Raw genomic sequence first — 18,555 nt, 5'->3', positions numbered from 1 at the left:
CGCCATCTTAGTTGGCAGTTAATTTGCATATAGCCCTGATTAGCCAATGAAAAGGGTAGCGCCGTACACCAATTACCATTTTCTCTTTTATTAGTGTAGATAAATAAATAAATAAATAAATAAATAAAAGAAAGTGAGACACAGGTTCAAATCTTACATGTGTATGATTAGACTGCCATCTGACAGGTGCCAAACAGAAGTCTGGACAGCTGTCAAGGCAGGCCAGAGGTGAACTGTGCCCAGGAGTATCAGATTAGACAATGGAAGTATCATCTCACCATTTGTTTCTCTCAAGCTGAAAAAAGAAGAATCTATTAATTAGCTCAACATGGAAATTCATGATGGATATTTCTTGTCTGGAAGGTGAAAAACTAAAAATTATCCCTGTGCACATAAAGAATATTCTTTGGCTCATATTAAGGTTATATTTAAGAAATAAATGTCTTATGTTGATATATGAAATATTTTAACAATAAGAGGTAATATTTATTGAGCACTTATTATGCACCAGGCATGTAAGTGCTTCACATATGTCAACTCATCGAATTCTCACAATATCTCTTAGATGAGAGAAAGACAGAGAGAAAACTCGCCCAAGGACACAGAACTACTGAGGAGTATTTGGCTCTGGAAAACATTTTTCATACACTCTGCTTCTTCCCTGGAGATTCTGATCACTGTGGAATTCAAGGATGGCTCTTCGAGGGGATAACATTTTCATACTAATTTCTACATTGATCTTGCTGCTGCTGAAGATTCTCAAATGATTAAGTAGATGATATTTCTCTTCATATATATCCAACACCCTGCCTCTTGGCCACTATTGACAAATGGGAAGGTTGAGTTCTAAGCTTCTTTCCAGGGAATTATTAACAATTTGTGTTGATAGTTATTTCTTGTCAAGAGGTTTATTCTTCTGGGTGGTCCCAGAGGTGAAAAGATTGAGGCTATTGCATTGGAGAGGCAAGAATGGAGGAAAGTGGGCTACCTTTCCTAAAACGTATGTGGGTTTGGCTTTTCTTAAGGTGTTACAAGTGTTGGAAAACCATGATCCTTGTGCATTGGGCATGGACTGGTAACTACAGGATGGCCATGAAGGCAGGACTGGACGCACTGTTACCTTGAACAAAGTGGTAAGGTCTCTCTGGTATGGTGTATGATCACTCAGAAGACTACTCTGAGAGGCATTTCAGTGGAAATGCCAAAAGTGGAATCCAGAACCCATGGGAACATTTACCCAAAGGTCTGATGCCAATGACGGTAGCCACCAAGCCTTACAACAGGCCCTCCTCCTAATTTACAGGCAACTCTAAGTACCTAGAACACCTGTGAGACCTTGGAGAGGGGAGATCACCCACACTCTCCCACCTATTTTAGTGAGCGGGGACTCAGAGTCCAAATTAATGAGATTTAGAATAACCATGTGAGTGAGATTTCATGGACCTGAGTAACGTGGAAACTACCCATTTCACTGCACTGTGATGTGTTAACTCAGAGTCATTGCTCCATAGGACTGCAGAGACAGAAAAAGCAACAAAAGAAATTGAATACATGCCAATATTTAGTGCTTGATAGCTAGTTTATATATGAATATGTAGTAAAAATCAATTTGCAAAGGGACTTCCATGTTTACTTCTAGTCACCTTACAGATGCCCCATATTCATCCCTTGCCGTACCAGTCCCACGCCAGTACTGTTGTGAATTCATCCTAGACCACACGTCGCTGAAAAACAAGTGAAGCCCCAGTGTGTTTCTTCTTGGCTCAATACCACAAGATGGTATAACCCCAAGGTTCTTCAAGAATCTGCACAGCATTTTTAAATCTCCCATTCCGTTTGAATCACCTGGTTTTTGTACTTATACCCTCTGACAATAGGTGCAAGGTGAGAATTTAAACTTCCGTTTTGTAGAACAGCCTCGTTTTCAATAATAAGCATTTATGTAAACTCTATGCTGTCAACACACGGTACAGCACAGGTGTGTCACATCTCAATCAAAGCCCCTTGCAGAGGAGAGGAAATGAATATTTCCCAATGCCACAGCTCAATGAAAACCAGCACCTGGATTTACCCTGCCTGGGTTTAAGTTATGTCTCAAATATCACCAAACCACAAATGAGGAAGAGGGAGAATTAAGTCATACTAAAATAAGTATGTAGGATATCTTCGTTGCATGAGTGAAATAATGCATTTATATACAGTCCATACATTTGATCATTTAACTTGAAATATACATTGTGACCTTTGAGGCAATGAAAAGATATTCCCTACTTTTTTTATTGCTTGTGATCTGCTAAAATCATGATTATATTTCTATTATTCTTCTCAATGATAATGTATCAAGTCAGGTCATTAATCCTCTATAAGAGTTTTTAAAATAAAAAGTATTAAGTCATTAAGTATTAAGTCATTTATGGTTTCCTTTTATAAAGTGAATTCAGCAAAAAACAAAAACCTTAGAATCTGTGTTCCATTTTAAAATATTTAAAGTCTTCTCTGCTCATAAGCTGTCTAGACTCAGTCTAAGCAAACACAGAATAGAAGAAATTGCCTAGATCCTATCTCCCAAAATGTGGCCCACATATCCGTAGTGTCTGCATCATTTGGATGTTAGAATCTACTCCCCAGACCCACTGAGTCAGAATGTGCATTCTGAACAAGATGCCCTGGTGATTCACGTAGACCTTTATGTTGGAGAGCCACTGTTTGGGGAGATTAGGTCAGCCTCAGACCTGCAAATGACCCAGACGTTTAAAAATTAGGAACTTGATACAGATCTTGCTATGAGTTTATCTGAAATAGAACATCATTTGCGCACAGATACAGATATGAAAAACAGAAGCTAAAGGTTTGTTCTCAAGAAAATCTTAACAGTCCCTTAAGACATTAAACAATAGGATCTCATAAAAATTGGTTTAAATACAATGAGTTCACAGTTCTGCCACGTGTATTTATTTTTTTTATCATTTAAATGATGGCATTAAGATCTATTGTCTCCTGAATACCTAAGGAAAGTAGACCCCTCTGCAATCCTACAACTATCCTTAGAAGCCTAGAAGCCCTAATGTTTATGATGCGAATTTTGTAAGGAGAAAGAGGTTAGTGTCCAATGAGATCATACAAGAATCCTCAGCACATATGCATAATTAGGCTACGAAACTTACCTATCAAGGTATGCATTTTGTCATTTCAAAAACACTATGGGCCCGGCCAGTGTGGCTCAGTGGCTGAACATTGACCTATGAACCAGGCGGTCATGGTTCCATTCCCAGTCAGGGCATATGCCGGGGCTGCGGGCTCGATCCCTGGTAGGAGGTGTGTAGGAGGCAGCCGATCAGTGATTCTCTCTCATCATTGATGTTTCTATCTCTCTCTCCCTCTCTCTTCCTCTCTGCAATCAATAAACATATATTAAAAACAAACACCACTCTGGTATTCATTTTCTGGTTTCATCTAAGGGAATGAAACATGCCTCTATCCAGTTCTGAATTCTGAGACTACCCTCCATTATCAGAGTGATGTATATTATCCCCAACACCATTTAAAAGGAGCAGAAACTCAGTGAGGAAGTCAGCACAATGTGCCAGCTGTTTCATTTGGTTATAAAATGAGGTCTGAGACCCAGGACGAGTGTTTCATTTCATATACTCACAGAGAAAACTTCATTATCAACTGCAGTTTTACTGTCACCGAGGTCCAAGGTGCTTGCAGCCTATGGGGAAGTAGTTAAGAAAGCAGATCCAGCCTGGCCAGTGTGGCTCAGTGGTTGAGCACTCAAACTCATCACCGCCTGTTCACCTCTTTCCTTCTCTCACTTTTAGTGACTTCCCAGACAGCCTTCCTCATTCACCCAAGTCTTGAGCACAGAGCTAGCATTCTGCTTTTCTTAGTATTTAACTTTTCTCTATTGGCCCATTTTCATCATGATTACAACAAGCTCAAGTCCCTCCTAGTCTTCAATGTCAAAAGTACATTCCACCTTCACCTCCAATACATTTAACAGACTAGGCACAGAACAAACATTTATTTAAATGAAGGTCCAATCATGTGATTCATGACTCAAATGCCAGCAGAGTCTTCCCACTGAGTCTCTGATAAAATCTCAATCTTCGTCATATTAGTACCTGTCCTCCATATCTGCCTGCATTCCTTACACGCGCGCTGCTCCTCTCCCCCCTTGAACATGCTGTGGTCCCCGGGACTTCGTCCTGTTCTCGCCATCCACATGCTCATCCTTCAAGCCCCAGTTTAAATGACATCCCGCCAGGGAAGCCTTCCCTGTTCCCCAGCCTGACAAATTGAATTCTCCCTCCTTTCTCCAAAACCTGTTCTGCGGGGTAGTTGCCTTTCCCATGTTTCACTAAATCCATCATCGTCATAGTTACCCATCTTTCTTTGCATTCCCACCTCAAAGACCCCCAGCCATTCCAGTAGTCGGATTAGCCTGGAAAATGGCTTTTCAGAACATGGAGAAGGACACTGCCAACAAGCGAATTCAACATTATTCCCAGGATCTCGCTCACATCATTTTCAACTGTCCTACACCAATTTCTGAAACTATTTCCACACGTACTAAACACAGTCAAAGGCACAAAACTAGAGAAACTGCATTTTTTAAAATTTTTATCCTATAGCCACAATACCTCACAGAGGCAGCTTGTTCAAAGTCAATTTAGCTCTCTTTCCAAACAGAGTTAAACAGAATTTCTTTGAATTCCAAAGATCTGTATGTCATCAGACAGTCATTCTGTCTGACTCCAAGTCCTCGGAACTAAAGTGAAGGTAAAATGATATTCCAACAGCTATCAGGGCATCAGAGGAGAAGATAACACATTTAAAGAGACAGCCCTGGCTGATCGAGGAACTCAAGCAACTCTGCAACAGAAAAGTAGACGAAGGCACTTACGCAGGTCACCGAAGGCGCCCTTTGTCACTTTGGTGGCACGTAACACCACTACCGTGAACTTGTGGGAATACTGGTGCTCCACCTGGAAAGAGAAGGAGAGTGAGTTAAAAACAAACTTCCAATAGAGACTCCAAGTAAATTGGTCTCGTCTCCCCGAGACTAATGTAAAAATATTCCAGTTGGGAGGAAGTCGTGTGCATACCAGAAACATGCTTTGATCCGCGGGCTGTTCCTTTTTGGATCCTCTCCTCTCTCCCATCTCAGAATCAGTGAGGCGTTTGGATCACGGATCACGCTTTAAAGTGTCGCTACCGCTCGACTACTAGGACCTCCCTGCTGTCAGGTTTATCAAGCGCTTGGGGAAAAATGTAAATCAGGACTGCAGCCTTCGAGGAGCACAATCAGGCTTTGTGCTGGATGACTAAGCCCTGCCTTAGAACAGCGAGGTCCCCGCAAGATGTTTGCATTATTTAGGTTTGTTTGTTTTCATCGTTACTGTTGAATGAAAGTCTTGTTTGGCAAGACATTCCCCGAGCAGTATTCAAAAATCCTCTGGACCGAAGGCAAGAACAGGTAACTGCTTCTATGAAACGTAAAGCATTTGTCACAAACTACTTGCAGCAATGTCAAGAGTTTCGATTAGCCTAGTAGTTTGCATGCACATCATAAATGTCAACAGGTCGGAGACTTTATTAAATACCTAACTAGAAACTAGTTATTAAATAACTCTATCGAACAAAACAGAATGGGGAAACAGGAGCTCACATAGCTCTCTGAGCAACAGAAAAGATTATGAGTCTTTATCTAAAGCTCAAGCATTTTTGTGTAATCGCAGAAGTGGCCCACATTTATGAGCTACTCCTACCATTCTTATTTTAACAGAATTGCTTAACTGGTTAAAAAGTCCACAGTAATTCAAAAGAAGCTAAGATACTACTAATACTGACAAGTCAATAAAAATAATCTAAAAACAAACAGGCAGAAAAAATATTATAAAAACAAGTCATAAAGACCAGCATTAGTGGGATCAAAAGTTATACAGCCTTCAACACTTTCTGAAGATCTCTCTCTATTGATAGAGTAATTAATATCCAGATTCATAATATAACCAAAGGGCAGAGAATCACCTCTGTGTAGCTAAAGTTTTATGCTACATAAATGAAATTATCAATCATGAAAAAAACATGAATCCTTTTTTAAAAAGTGTGTGGCCTTATACTACAGCTAAAAATTACATGCATGTACTCCCCACACCAGAAAGAAAGAAAGAGGGAGGGAGGGAGGGAGGGAGGGAGAGAGAGAGAGAGAGAGAGAGAGAGAGAGAGAGAGAGAGAATACATTATCATAATTAGAGACTTCAATGCTGCTCTATCAGAAATGGACAGATCCAGCAGGCAGAAAATCAATAAGCACATAATTAAACTCAAAAACACCATCAACCAACTAGATATAATTACCATCAACAAAATATTTCATTCAGCAATGGGCAGAATACACATTAGTCTTAAGCTCACGTGGAACAATCATACAGCATCTAACTCTCAGACCAAAGAGGCATTAAACTAGAAATCAGTAACAGAATGATAGCTGGAAAATCACAAAGTACTTAGAGGTTAAATAATATACTGAAGTATGGTAGCAATCATCTCAGGTAGAAACTGTAGTTTAACTCTAACCCTGCTGCTTGGTTTCTGTACTTATTTGCTTGCTAAAATAATAGCAAAGTTATTTTGATTTTCTGAATTATATAAATCATCCCATTTGATTAAATACCCTATTGATTGTAATGTGAATATCCCATTGGTTGTGGTCATACTGGTCTTACAAAGCACATTTTCCTTTACCTGGGAAGGACAGCACAGTTATCCCAAGGTCAGAGGGCTCCAGTAACATGTCCCTGTTGACTCTGTGCTCTGGAGACCCAAAAACTGTAATTTAGGTAACATGCTTAAGTAAACTGCTTCTGCTTCTGTAAACTGCTTTTTTTGCAAACCAGGTTCCTCATTCCAAACCTTGGGATGTAATCAATACCTTTGTGATCTTTGCCTATATAAGTCTGGTATTGGGGCTGGGGCGGGCACCAGGAGATCTGGGAGAGCGAAATGCCCCCTCATAGTCCCGTATTTGCAATAAATATGACTTTTTAATTCGACTTCTTGAGGCGTCCTTGTGTGATTCGCGGGGTACATTACAACAATACTTCTAAACACATATCAAAGAAGAAGTCTCAGAAGTTTTTAAATATTTGGAACTAAATGAAAGTGAAACTATGGCCCTAACTGGTTTGGCTCAGTGGATAGAGCGTCTGCCTGCAGACTGAGGGTCCCAGATTCGATTCCGGTCAAGGGCATGTACCTTGGTTGTGGGCACATCCCCAGTAGGAGTTGTGCAGGAGGCAGCTGATTGATGTTTCTCTCTCATCGATGTTTCTTATTCTATATCCCTCTCCCTTCCTCTCTGCAAAAATAAATAAAATATATTTTAAAAAGAAAAAAAGAAAGTGAGACAATGACAAAAATTTTGGGGATTCAGTGAATGTAGTGCTTAGAGGGAAATTTATAGTATTAAATAAAATATATCACACATGTCATATATAGGGTGTCCCTAAAAATGTATACAGATTTTGAGTAATAATTAATTCCAATGGGTTAAACCTGAAAAGAAAGAAACATTGATTGAGCTATCAGCTTTAAGTAGTATATACACTTTTGAGATATCCTGTATATATGGAAAAAAAGATCTAAAATTAATCATCTAAGTCCCTACTTTCTAGGAAACTAGAAAAATTATGTCCAAAGTAAGCAGAAGAAAAATAGTAAAAATTAGAGCTGAAATAAATAAAATTGAAAACGGAAATAAAGAAAATCAATGAAACCAAAAGTTGGTTCTTTGAAAAGATGAATGAAATTCAGAAGCCTTTAGCTAGGTAAATAAGAAAAAAATATAGAGAGAATAAAAATTACAAATATAAATAAATGAGGGAAGATCACCTCGGATCCTATGGACATTAAAAAAATAATAAAGGAATACTATGAACAACTCTCAACTCACAATTTTATAACCTAGAATAAATGAACCAATTTCTTGAAAGATATAATCTGCCCAAAGTCACACAAGTAGCAAGACAATTGGAATATGCCTATGTCTATAAAGAAATCAAATCAATACTTAACCTTCCAAAACAGAAAGCACCAGGCCGAGATGGATTCACTGATGAATTCTACCAGACAGGTAAGGAAGAAATTACACCAATATTCTTCAATCTCTTCCAAAAGATAGAAGCAGAGGAAGTCGTTCCTAACTCATTCTATGAAGCCACATTACCCCGATAACAAAATCAGACAGAGGCCTTTCCAGAAAAGGAAACTATAGACCAATATCTCCCATAAACAAAGATGTAAAAATTCTCACCAAATAAAATTCAACAATATATATAAGAAATAATAACCACAACCAAGTAGGATTTATCCTAGGTGGGCAAGGCTGGTTGTGCATTAAAAAATCAATTTAGTATAATTCATCACATCAACAGGCTAAAGAAGAAAAATCACATGATCATGTTAATTGATGCAGAAACATTATTTGATAAAATTCAACACCTATTCATGATAAAAACTCCCAGCAATTTAGAAATGATGGGAACTTCCTCAACTTGATAAAAAAAAAAATCTAAAACAAATCTACAGCCAATACAATACTTAATGGCATAAAACTAAAAGAGCCGAAACCGGTTTGGCTCAGTGGATAGAGCGTCGGCCTGCGGACTGAAAGGTCCCAGGTTCGATTCCGGTCAAGGGCATGTGCCTGGGTTGCGGGCACATCCCCAGTGGGAGATGTGCAGGAGGCAGCAGCTGATCGATGTTTCTCTCTCATCGATGTTTCTAACTTTCTATCTCTCTCCCTTCCTCTCTGTGAAAAATCAATAAAATATATTTAAAAAAAAAAAAAGATCTAGATAATTCTTAAAAAAAAAAAAAAAAAAAACTAAAAGCTTTCCTATAAAGAATAGGAACAAGACAAGGATATTTGCTCTTCCCACTCCTTTTTGGCATTTTTACTAGGTATCCAGCTAATGCAATAAGACACAAAAAGGAAATAAAATATATACAGATTGTGAAGGAAGAAATAAAACTGTCTTTGTTCATAGATGGCCTCATTGTCTATGTAGAAAACACAATAGAACTGATTTTTAAAACTTCTGGAATTAATAATTATAGCAAGGTTGTAGAATATAAGGTTAATATGCAAAAGTCAATCTTTTTCCTATATACAAAAAATGAACAAGTGGAATCTGAAATTTAAAACATAATAACATTGTCCTAACCAGTTTGGCTCAGTGAATAGAGCATCGAGTCATTGACTGCATGGTCCCAGGTTCAATTCCAGTTAAGGCTTGATCCTCGGCCCTGATTGGGGAGCGTGCAGGAGGCAACCAATCAATGTGTCTCTCTACATTGATATTTTTCTCTCTGTCTCTCCCCCTCCCTTCTACTCTCACTAAAAGTCAGTGGAAAAATATCCTTGGGTGAAGATTAACAAAAAAATAAAAACATAATACCACTTACATTAGCACACTTCCCCAAAATGAAATATTTATGTATAAATATTTTTTAAATGCAAAAGGTCTATATGAGGAAAATCACAACATATTTTTAAAATGTAAGAGGTCTACATGAGGAAAGCAATGAGGATCTAAATAATTAGAGAGGTATTTTATGTTCGTAGACAGAAGACTGAATGTTGTCAAGATTATTAGTCCTTCCCAATTTGCTCTATAGATTCAATACAATCCCAATCAAAATCTCAGCAGGTTATTTTGTGAATATCAACAAAATGATTTTAAAGTTGATATAGGAAGGAAAAGAACCCAGAATAGCCCAACACAATATTAAGGAAAAGACCAAAGTCAGAGGAATGATGTTACTTGACTTCAAGACTTATTATAATTGTACAGTAATCAAAACAGTATAATATTGGTTAAATAATATACAAATAGATCAATGGAATGAAATAGAAAGCCCAGGAATAGAATGACATAAATATAGTCACTGATCTTTGATAAAGGAGTAAAGCACAATATAATGGAGATAAGATAGTTTTTTTAGAAAATGATGCTGGAACAACTAGACATTCACATGCAAGAAAAAAATTCTAGACAAATAATTCCTGGGCTTGAAAGAGAATAAGTAGGTGCTCTTGAAGCCCAACTTAAGAATTTGCTTTCTCCACTAAAGTGAACTTAATAATTATGATATGTCATAACACACCACTCCAAATCATTTATGATCTTTTTTTCATATCTTAGAACTTCTAATACCACATGGGCTTTCAAATGCCAAAAAAAAACTCCCATGTAAAATAAAAATTATTAGTAATATTCTGGCCTATTATTTAACACAATTTTTGAAATTGCTGCACATCTATTCATGTCAGATTGCTGGGACGGACCATCAGATCCCAAGCGATGGATGAATGGATTACTCTGACACAAGTTTCTGTGAAAGAGAGGCTAAGGGACTGCTTGGCTATAGGCACCAAGCAGCCATGATTGCCTGCCTCCTTAGACTTTTATTGTAACAACAGCTTGAACTAAAATTAACCTCTAGATACAATCAGCAGGGTAAGTATCCTTGAGAAAGCACTTGCTTCTACAAGGTTGGGTCTAAAAGACTAAACATAGAGATTCCAGCAAAACACCTGGGGGCTCAGACTTGCTTGGAAAAGTTAAGGCCTGGGCTGCCGCCTTCAGCAAGGTCCCCTTAAGAGGCCCCCGACCTTTTGGAGACTCCTCCTTACAGACTTTCCAACCAAGTCCCGTGCTTCTCCACATCAGATGATTATTAATAACATATACTGAGAAAGATATTGCTATTATAAGGATTTATTGAGCATAAGCCCTATGCTAGACATTCTAGTAGATATAAATTTTCATTTAATTTTCCCCAAAACCTTATAAAATAGGTATTATTACTTACAGTTAAGGATAAGTTGTACTTGTGAAAGTGAGACTGAGTGTCTAATTTCCCAGTATCTCATAAACATTAAAAGTTAAATTTGAATTATAACCCAGTCTTGCTTGCTGTTCCCAATGTTTTACTCTTTCTATATTCCTTTACTTTCACAGAGAATAATAATACCAATACCCAATACTTTTAATCTTAAAAAAAATAAATACTGTTTCCATTTATTAAAGTGGTATAGAAAGTTACCACCTATTCCTTCTATTGTATCTGTAGTGGATCTGAACTCTATTAATTGGGTTATTTTGTCTATCATTCAGCCCTGCAATTAAATTTGCTTTTACTTCCATCAGCCTCGATTCTGTCTTCTTAACATTATAAAATGAAATACTATAAGGAGCAAACCAACCACCTTCTTGGTTATTACAAGTTCATTTTGAAAACACCGTGTATCTTAAGAAAATTATTTTCAAAACAGAGGTATCAAAATCATACCAATCTCTAGGAGCTGTAAGGATTAATAAGAGAGTATCTATAAAGTAAGTACAAAAAGTGCTCAGTTTCAATCAATGACTATCCAAATACTTTTTTGATAATCCTTGCCATGTTCCTGGGGGCCAATATCACATAAAATTTCAAAGTAGGATGAGCAGGGCTAACTTCTGACCTGAATAGGAGACTTTTCATTATGTCTCAGGGATAGCGCCAAAAGAGATGATATTATTGAATCCACAACAGTGTTCCCGGGGAAACTAATGACTCAGCATAATGCTAGTTGGTAGTTGGCCAAACGAGATGCCATATTTCAATTGAGATGTCAAATATAAGCTCAATATACTGACTTAGTCACCAAGATTAAGCCTTGCCTTCAGGTCTTGGATTACCTTACTTTGAGGGTCTTTCTTTATCTATAATCTTTTCCAAAGACCGCAGCCCTTTTTCTTTTCAATATTACAATAACCCAGTCATTATGAAAACAGCTACTATATTAAATTCATTCTGGAGAATTATGTTGACATCTGTAACTAAAATGATTAGACATTGGAAAAAAGAATCAATTTATACAAAATCAATTTGATGATTGTCTTAATCTGTTAAAAGTTCTACTGTTACAAAAAGAACCAGAAGAACAATTACAAAACAAATCTGATGGAGGAGAACCCTAAGAAACCACCCCCTTGTTTCAAGTTGAAAACTCCATAGACTGTACCACAGGAATAACTATAAACAGCCCTTCCATGTCTGGCAGCCCAGGTTGGTGTCATCGAGGGAGCCCAGAAAACAGCTAACCTAAAACTGGGGCTACATCTGTCCCAGATTTCTAGCTTCCCTGGAAGCCTGACAGAAGCAAATAAAATGATCTCTGAGGAATTATTTCTACAGATAATTTTTCATGATCATGTTTAGCAAAATCAAAGATAATTAGGAGCATGAGGAGGTATGACTCCAAGAGAATAAACCAGCACAATTAATTAATGGGCACAAAAACAGACCCACCCAAGAAACAGCCACACTAGAGTTCAAGGAAATGGAAGTCGAGCTTAACTATGACCATATGGAACTGGAAACTGGTTTTTAAAAAAATGGCTGAGAACATTTTTTAAAGAACCAAATAGAAATTCAAGAACTGAAAGGTAAACTTGGTGACTTTCTAGGGCTTTCTGACCTATGATCTGTGGTGGAGAAGCAGAAACCTGGATGTTACTGTAAATAACTTTGGCCAAACTGGCATAGCTTAGTGGTTGAGCATGGACCTATGAGCCAGGAGGTCATGGTTCAATTCCCGGCCAGGGAACATGCAGGCTCGATCCCCAGCGTGGGGCATGCAGGAGGCAGCCAATCAACGATTCTCTCTCATCACTGATGTTTCTATCTCTCTCTCCCTCTCCCTCTTCTTTAATAAAAATATATAAAAATAAAATAAATGTGTATGCTTTGGCCTCAGGTTAGAGGCTTGGGGTGGGAATTGGCTGGTAGTAGGAAAGGTTTAAAGATGATCACTTAACTGTTCTTGTGCTCACTTTCTGGAATTTGCTAATGCTCACAAAAATTATACTATTTGCCATAAAACTCAACATTACCTTTTGCACAGTGCTGTGCTGGTGCAATAGTACTTCTATAGCCTTTATATTTTTGATTTCCCAGTAGCAGTATCTCATCTCCTGATGTCTCCCGGGAATACCTTACCTAATTAAGTTACTAAAGAATGCTTTTGTACACATAATTTATTTTTTTATAAAAGCCCTGTGAAACAGACACAGCAGGTACTATTCATACCCTGTTTTCCGCACGCAGCAGCTAAAACGCAGAGTTCAAGTGCTTATGAGCACGTAACTGAAGCCGAAACTGCCCACTGGAACACTGGTTCTTTGATTACTTACCCAGCGTTTCCCCCCACCCTCTGTTACCGTAATAATCTAGAAAAATATCTTCATAATTTTTTGGTAAAATTTCCCATCATCCTACAATGACATTTTTCAGAGGCCCCTGTGTGGAAGCAAGTGGTCATTCTGGTGTATCCGAGTGTCTGTCTGTCCGATGTGAAGACAGCCTTTGTTTCTGTGGACGTGGGGACGTGGGGCAGGGCCCCTAGACTGCTCAGAGGTGGTGGGAAGAGGCGTGGCTTTGTTTTCTTTTCACTCCAGGAAAGTGACTCATGTTTTCAGAGTAAAAAGATGGAAATTTTTATAAATATTTTATACTTTGCAATGATCTATCCTTGTAACGTGGATGTCTCTCTGGCCCCAAAGAACTTCAGTAAGTCATGGAGACACAAATAGTCTGCAAATTGGGAAGCACTGAACTATGCCATATGGTTATCCCTCTATTTTCTACTACATTCTTTTTAAAAAAATATATACTTTTATTGATTTCAGAGAGATAGAGAGAAGGAGAGAGATAGAAACATTGATGAGAGAGACACATCCTGCAGGCCCCTTGCTGGGGATCAAGCTCACAACCTGGGCCTGTGCCCTGACTGGGAATCAAACCCAGGACCTCCTGGTTCATAGGCCGATGCTCAGCCACTGAGCCACTACAATTGGGCTTCTACCACTTCCTTAAAAGCCATATCACTGGGAGCAAAAGAACTTGCTGGCTGAATCTGCTGCTCTAGTCCACAGGATTCTCCAGCATGTCACTGCACCACAGGCAGGAACAGGAGTCAATCCTCGGTGCCTCCAGGCAGCCAGAACTGTGTTGGCCCGTCTGGCACTGTTCATGACTAACTAGCTGGCTTAGCCTTCCCCACTTTCCTTCTTTACTAAAATTGATTTGTGCCGAGTGTGCTTGTGTATATGTTTTGAAAAGTATCATTCTGTGAAAACAACAGGGAATGTTGTCACACACAAAAATTTACATGCACATAGCACACAGTTTTTTTCCCCTACATACACAGCAAGAACAAGAGGAATGAAGAAACCTATAAGGCTCTTAGGATCTCTTCGTCTAAAAGGGCTATAAATTAAAATACTGGTTGAGTGTCCAACTCCAGTGCTGGGGAAGGGGAAGAAAATGTGATAGACATGTGGTTTTCACATACTTCTCTGGAGGTTGGAGCTGAGAAAAATGAATCTGCATATAAGATACAGAAAACTTAATCACTATGAAAAAACAACAACTGAAAATGATATACCTTCATTGTTTAGATTCATCTATAGAAAAACCATAACTGTGAAAGGGAAGTAGGATACTGTTTTCAAAAAACAATAGTTACCTCATTTTAAACCATCATTATATGCTTTTCATAAGGATAACACTTTAAAAAGAAGGAAAAACATAAATCAAAAGTAAAAGGATGCATATAGTAATCAAAGAAACTAGAAGGGATTATATTAACAAGATACAAAGTAAAACTAAAAACAAAGTCATTGTTAGAGGTTTTTTTAAAAAGACCTTTCATAATGATAAAATATCAATTAAACAGAAATATATATAATTCAGAAGTTACATGCACTAATAAAATATATTCAAAATTCATAAAACAAAACCAAATATGAACTATATTTTTGTATATGAAACATGGATCAAAATAGATAATATACTAGTCCATAATCATTACAAACAAAAAATTATGCAGAAGAAATACATCTGGCATTATTTATAGATAACAGGAATGTGTAAGCTGAAAACCCATAAGATTCCACAAACAACTAGAATTATAAAGAAATTCAATACATTGATTGTATCGACAAAAAAATCAATTATACTTCTATATAAATACAATAACTATTCAGAAAATTAAATTTTTTAATTATCTTTAGAGTGACACTAAAACATTAACTAACAAGAAGCACATCTAAAAAAAGAAACAAAAGATTTCTCACTGAAAACTACAATACACTACTGAGAGAATTAAAGATAATCTAAATAACATTTGTTTTGGATTAGATTCATGGGTTGTTAATGAATTGGAAGATGCAATATTGTTATCATTGTCATCTCTCCCCTAACTGATCTATAGACTTATAACAGTACCGATAAAAATCTCAGCAGTTGTGTGTGTGTATGTTTGTGTGTAATTGATAAATTGATTCCAAAATTTATATGAAAATGCAGAGTACTGAAAATAGCCAAGACAATCTCCAAGAAGTAAAAGTTGGAGAATTTACATAGACACATTTCAAAGCTAGAGAAATTAACATAGATTGGTACTGGGCAAACACAGATTGAATGACTAACAGAACAGAATAGAAATCAGGTCACATATATGGCTGCTTGATTTTCAGCAAAGGCACCATAGCCATTCAGTGAGGAGTTGACAGTTATCAGTGGACTAGATAAATAGCTTATAGTATATTCAAATAATGAAATACTACTACATGGCAATGTAAAAGTGTGAAATCCTGCTACCGCAAAAACATGAATGAGTCACACAGATATAATGTTGAATACAAGCAGCTATATGAAGGTCAAGAACAGCAAAACGTATCCTATATAATAAAAGCCTAATATGCTAAGTGTCCAGTCGACTGGTTAGATGTTCAACCAATCAAAGTGTAATAAGCTAATGATATGCTAAGGCCAATCAACTGCTCGCTATGACATGCACTGATCACCAGGGGGCAGACAGTTGACCAGTCGACCAGTAACTATGATATGCACTGACCACCAGGGGGCAGACGCTCTGACCAGTAGATTAGCTTGCTACTGGGGTCCAGCTGATCAGGACTGAGTGAGACAGGCCGGACACACCCTGGAGCCCTCCCGCAGTCCCTCCCCGGCTGGCCAACCTCCCGCATCTCTCCCTGGCCCCGATCGTGCACCTGTGGGGTCCCTCAGCCTGGCCTGCACCCTCTCGCAATCTGGGACCTCTCAGGGGATATTGAAGAGCCAGTTTTGGCCCGATCCCACAGGGTGAGCGCTGCTCAGCCAGAAGCCAGATTCATGGCTGGCAAGTGCAGTGGTGGTGGCGGGAGCCCCCGCAGCAGCGCTAAGAATGTCCGACTGCTGACTTAGGCCTGCTCCCCTTAGTCAGTCAGACATCCCCTGAGAGCTCCCAGACTGTGAGAGGGTGCAGGCAACGCTGAGGGGCCCTACTCGAGTGCACAAATTTCATGCACCGGGCCTCTAGTCTACAACAATAGAAATCAAATATTGGTTACCTTTGTGGAGTTTGACTGGAAGAGACATGAGCAACTCTTTGGGGTACTTAAAATGTTGTGTATCTTTACCTGGATGATGGTTTCATGTGTGGAATGTTATATTTCAATATTAAAAAGTCAAATAGAAAGAGAAACTTTCAAAGAAAACTGAGAAGGAATCAACAGCAAGAAAGTGAAACAGAACCAGAGAAGACTTTCAAGAAGAGGTGAATGAGCAGCAGAGGTAGGGGTAGGGGAGGGATGGGGGAACTAAAGAGTATTGGATTCACCAAATGAGACCTTTCTGTAAAGTGGAAGAGCTGAGATCAGTTTTCAGTGATTCAAGTTGTGAACAGAGGAAGAAGGAGCTGCAAAGAACCCTAACACTGAGCAGGGACGGAGAAAGGATGGTAGCCAGAGAGGATGTGGGGTTAAAGAACGGTGTTTCGTTTTAAGTAAAAATAAGACTGTGGATCCTTAATATCCATAACATTTATTTCTAGTCCCTATAAACCTAACTGGATCTCTAGTGTTAAATTCAGCAAAGAAATTTCTCCTCTTTTATTTAATTTTTATCAGAAGAAAAAAGGTATACTTCCAATGAAGTTTGGAAAATTACATCCTAAAATTTGAATCACTCAACTCTTTTACAAAAATAAACCATCCATAGACAAGTTTGTTTAAATATTTCTAACTAAGGGAAAGGTTACAGAATCAATTACCCTGGAAATGGATATCAAAATATAATCTGCAACTCAATGGTTCTTTTATCTTTCCCTAGGCAGTTTGGCTCAGTGGATAAAGCGTCAGCCTGCAGACTGAAGGGTCCTGGGTTCGATTCCCATCAAGAGCATATGCCCAGGTTGCAGGCTCGATCCCCAATAGTAGATGTGCAAGAGGCAGCCAATCACTGATTCTCTCTCATCATTGATGTTTCTATCTCTCTCCCCCTCTCCTTTCCTCTCTGAAATCAATAAAAAATATATTTTAAAAAATAGCTCTTTTATCTTCTCCCCACCAATTCATGTGACGGATATAACATATGCAGGTTGATCATTGCTAGGTGATAACTACATTTTTTTCTTGTTCCATGAAAATTCAATACTGTTGCAGATGTCTTGGTATTTTTTCCCTCTGAGTACTTCTTTTTAGAGAAACTTGCAGTGATGAAAAGAACTGGGCTAGTTTTATCTTGATTTGTAGCCTATCTGTTCCACATTAAGTTCATTAAAAAAAAAAATCCAGGGTGTGTCATAGAGTTTTACTTTACAATCAACACCAGCAATATTCAGTCCCAGAAGTATATATAAACAGCAAATGACTTACTATAATGTGCTGATAAGGATCTATAAACGACATTCTGGTTTCAACTACAGGAAATCTCTTCACACTTCAAAGGCCTTCGCTGGCACTCTAGCTTCCTTACAACCTACAAAATAAACAATCATTGTTAAGCTTCCTCTTGGATGTAGTTCCAAGACTGGAATGATGAGGGGTATGAACCTTAGGACGGAAAAGGCGACGCAAGGGGACCAGATAGACTGAGTCCCCTGATTGTTTAGAAGAGTTGGTTTACACATAGAACTTCGGGGAAGGACAAACATTATTTTGATAGTACTGTTTAATTTCCATATTTATTTGTTCAAATTTATTCGGTGAGTAATTATTAAGAAACTCCAGGACTTTTTTGAATTTGCCAAGTGTTTTATGAGAAATTCATTGAAATTACGGAAAATGCAAATTATTTCTCGTACTGTTTATAACGAAAAAAGCCACATTCCGTTGTTTGCTTTCTCATCTGGGTCAGTATTATGCAAATTCATGATAAGAAAGGAATATTTTTTCACCATGGCTACTTGTTAAGAATTTAAAAAATATATTCATGCTGACATTCATGGTGATATTTTAAAAGAAAGATTTGTTCATTCTAAGGAACCAGTTTAATTTGGGAGCAGTTAAGTAAGAGATATTGTAATGAAAAAAAAAAAAAAACTCTGATACTTTTTCTTCTACAATTATTACCCTCCCCCATTATCAGCATCCCCTACCAGAGTGGTACATTTGTCACAACTGATGAACCTACATGGGCAAATAATCATCCAAAGTA

The 18,555-nt window shown here is 38.0% G+C and overlaps 1 protein-coding gene across 2 annotated transcripts in view; it reads right to left on the bottom strand.

Moving 5' to 3' along the window:
* PLA2G4A (phospholipase A2 group IVA) overlaps positions 1 to 18,555 on the bottom strand; it is a 130,602-nt gene that overhangs the window by 88,416 nt on the left and 23,631 nt on the right. Inside the window, exons 2-3 of one of the 2 annotated variants that reach the window (XM_081112671.1) lie at positions 17,775 to 17,877; positions 4,907 to 4,988 (exon numbers count right to left, since the gene is read on the bottom strand). In XM_081112671.1, coding sequence (XP_080968797.1) covers positions 4,907 to 4,988; positions 17,775 to 17,807 — 115 coding nt within the window. In that variant the 5' untranslated portion in view covers positions 17,808 to 17,877. Of the gene's footprint in view, positions 1 to 4,906; positions 4,989 to 5,108; positions 5,490 to 17,774; positions 17,878 to 18,555 lie in introns of those variants that run through there. The other variant, XM_081112670.1, reaches the window with a different exon arrangement.

Source organism: Myotis nattereri, assembly GCF_964212035.1.
Source record: "Myotis nattereri genome assembly, chromosome: 18".
Classification (NCBI taxonomy): Eukaryota; Metazoa; Chordata; class Mammalia; order Chiroptera; family Vespertilionidae; genus Myotis; species Myotis nattereri.
This window is presented reverse-complemented; position numbering and strand designations above follow the sequence as displayed.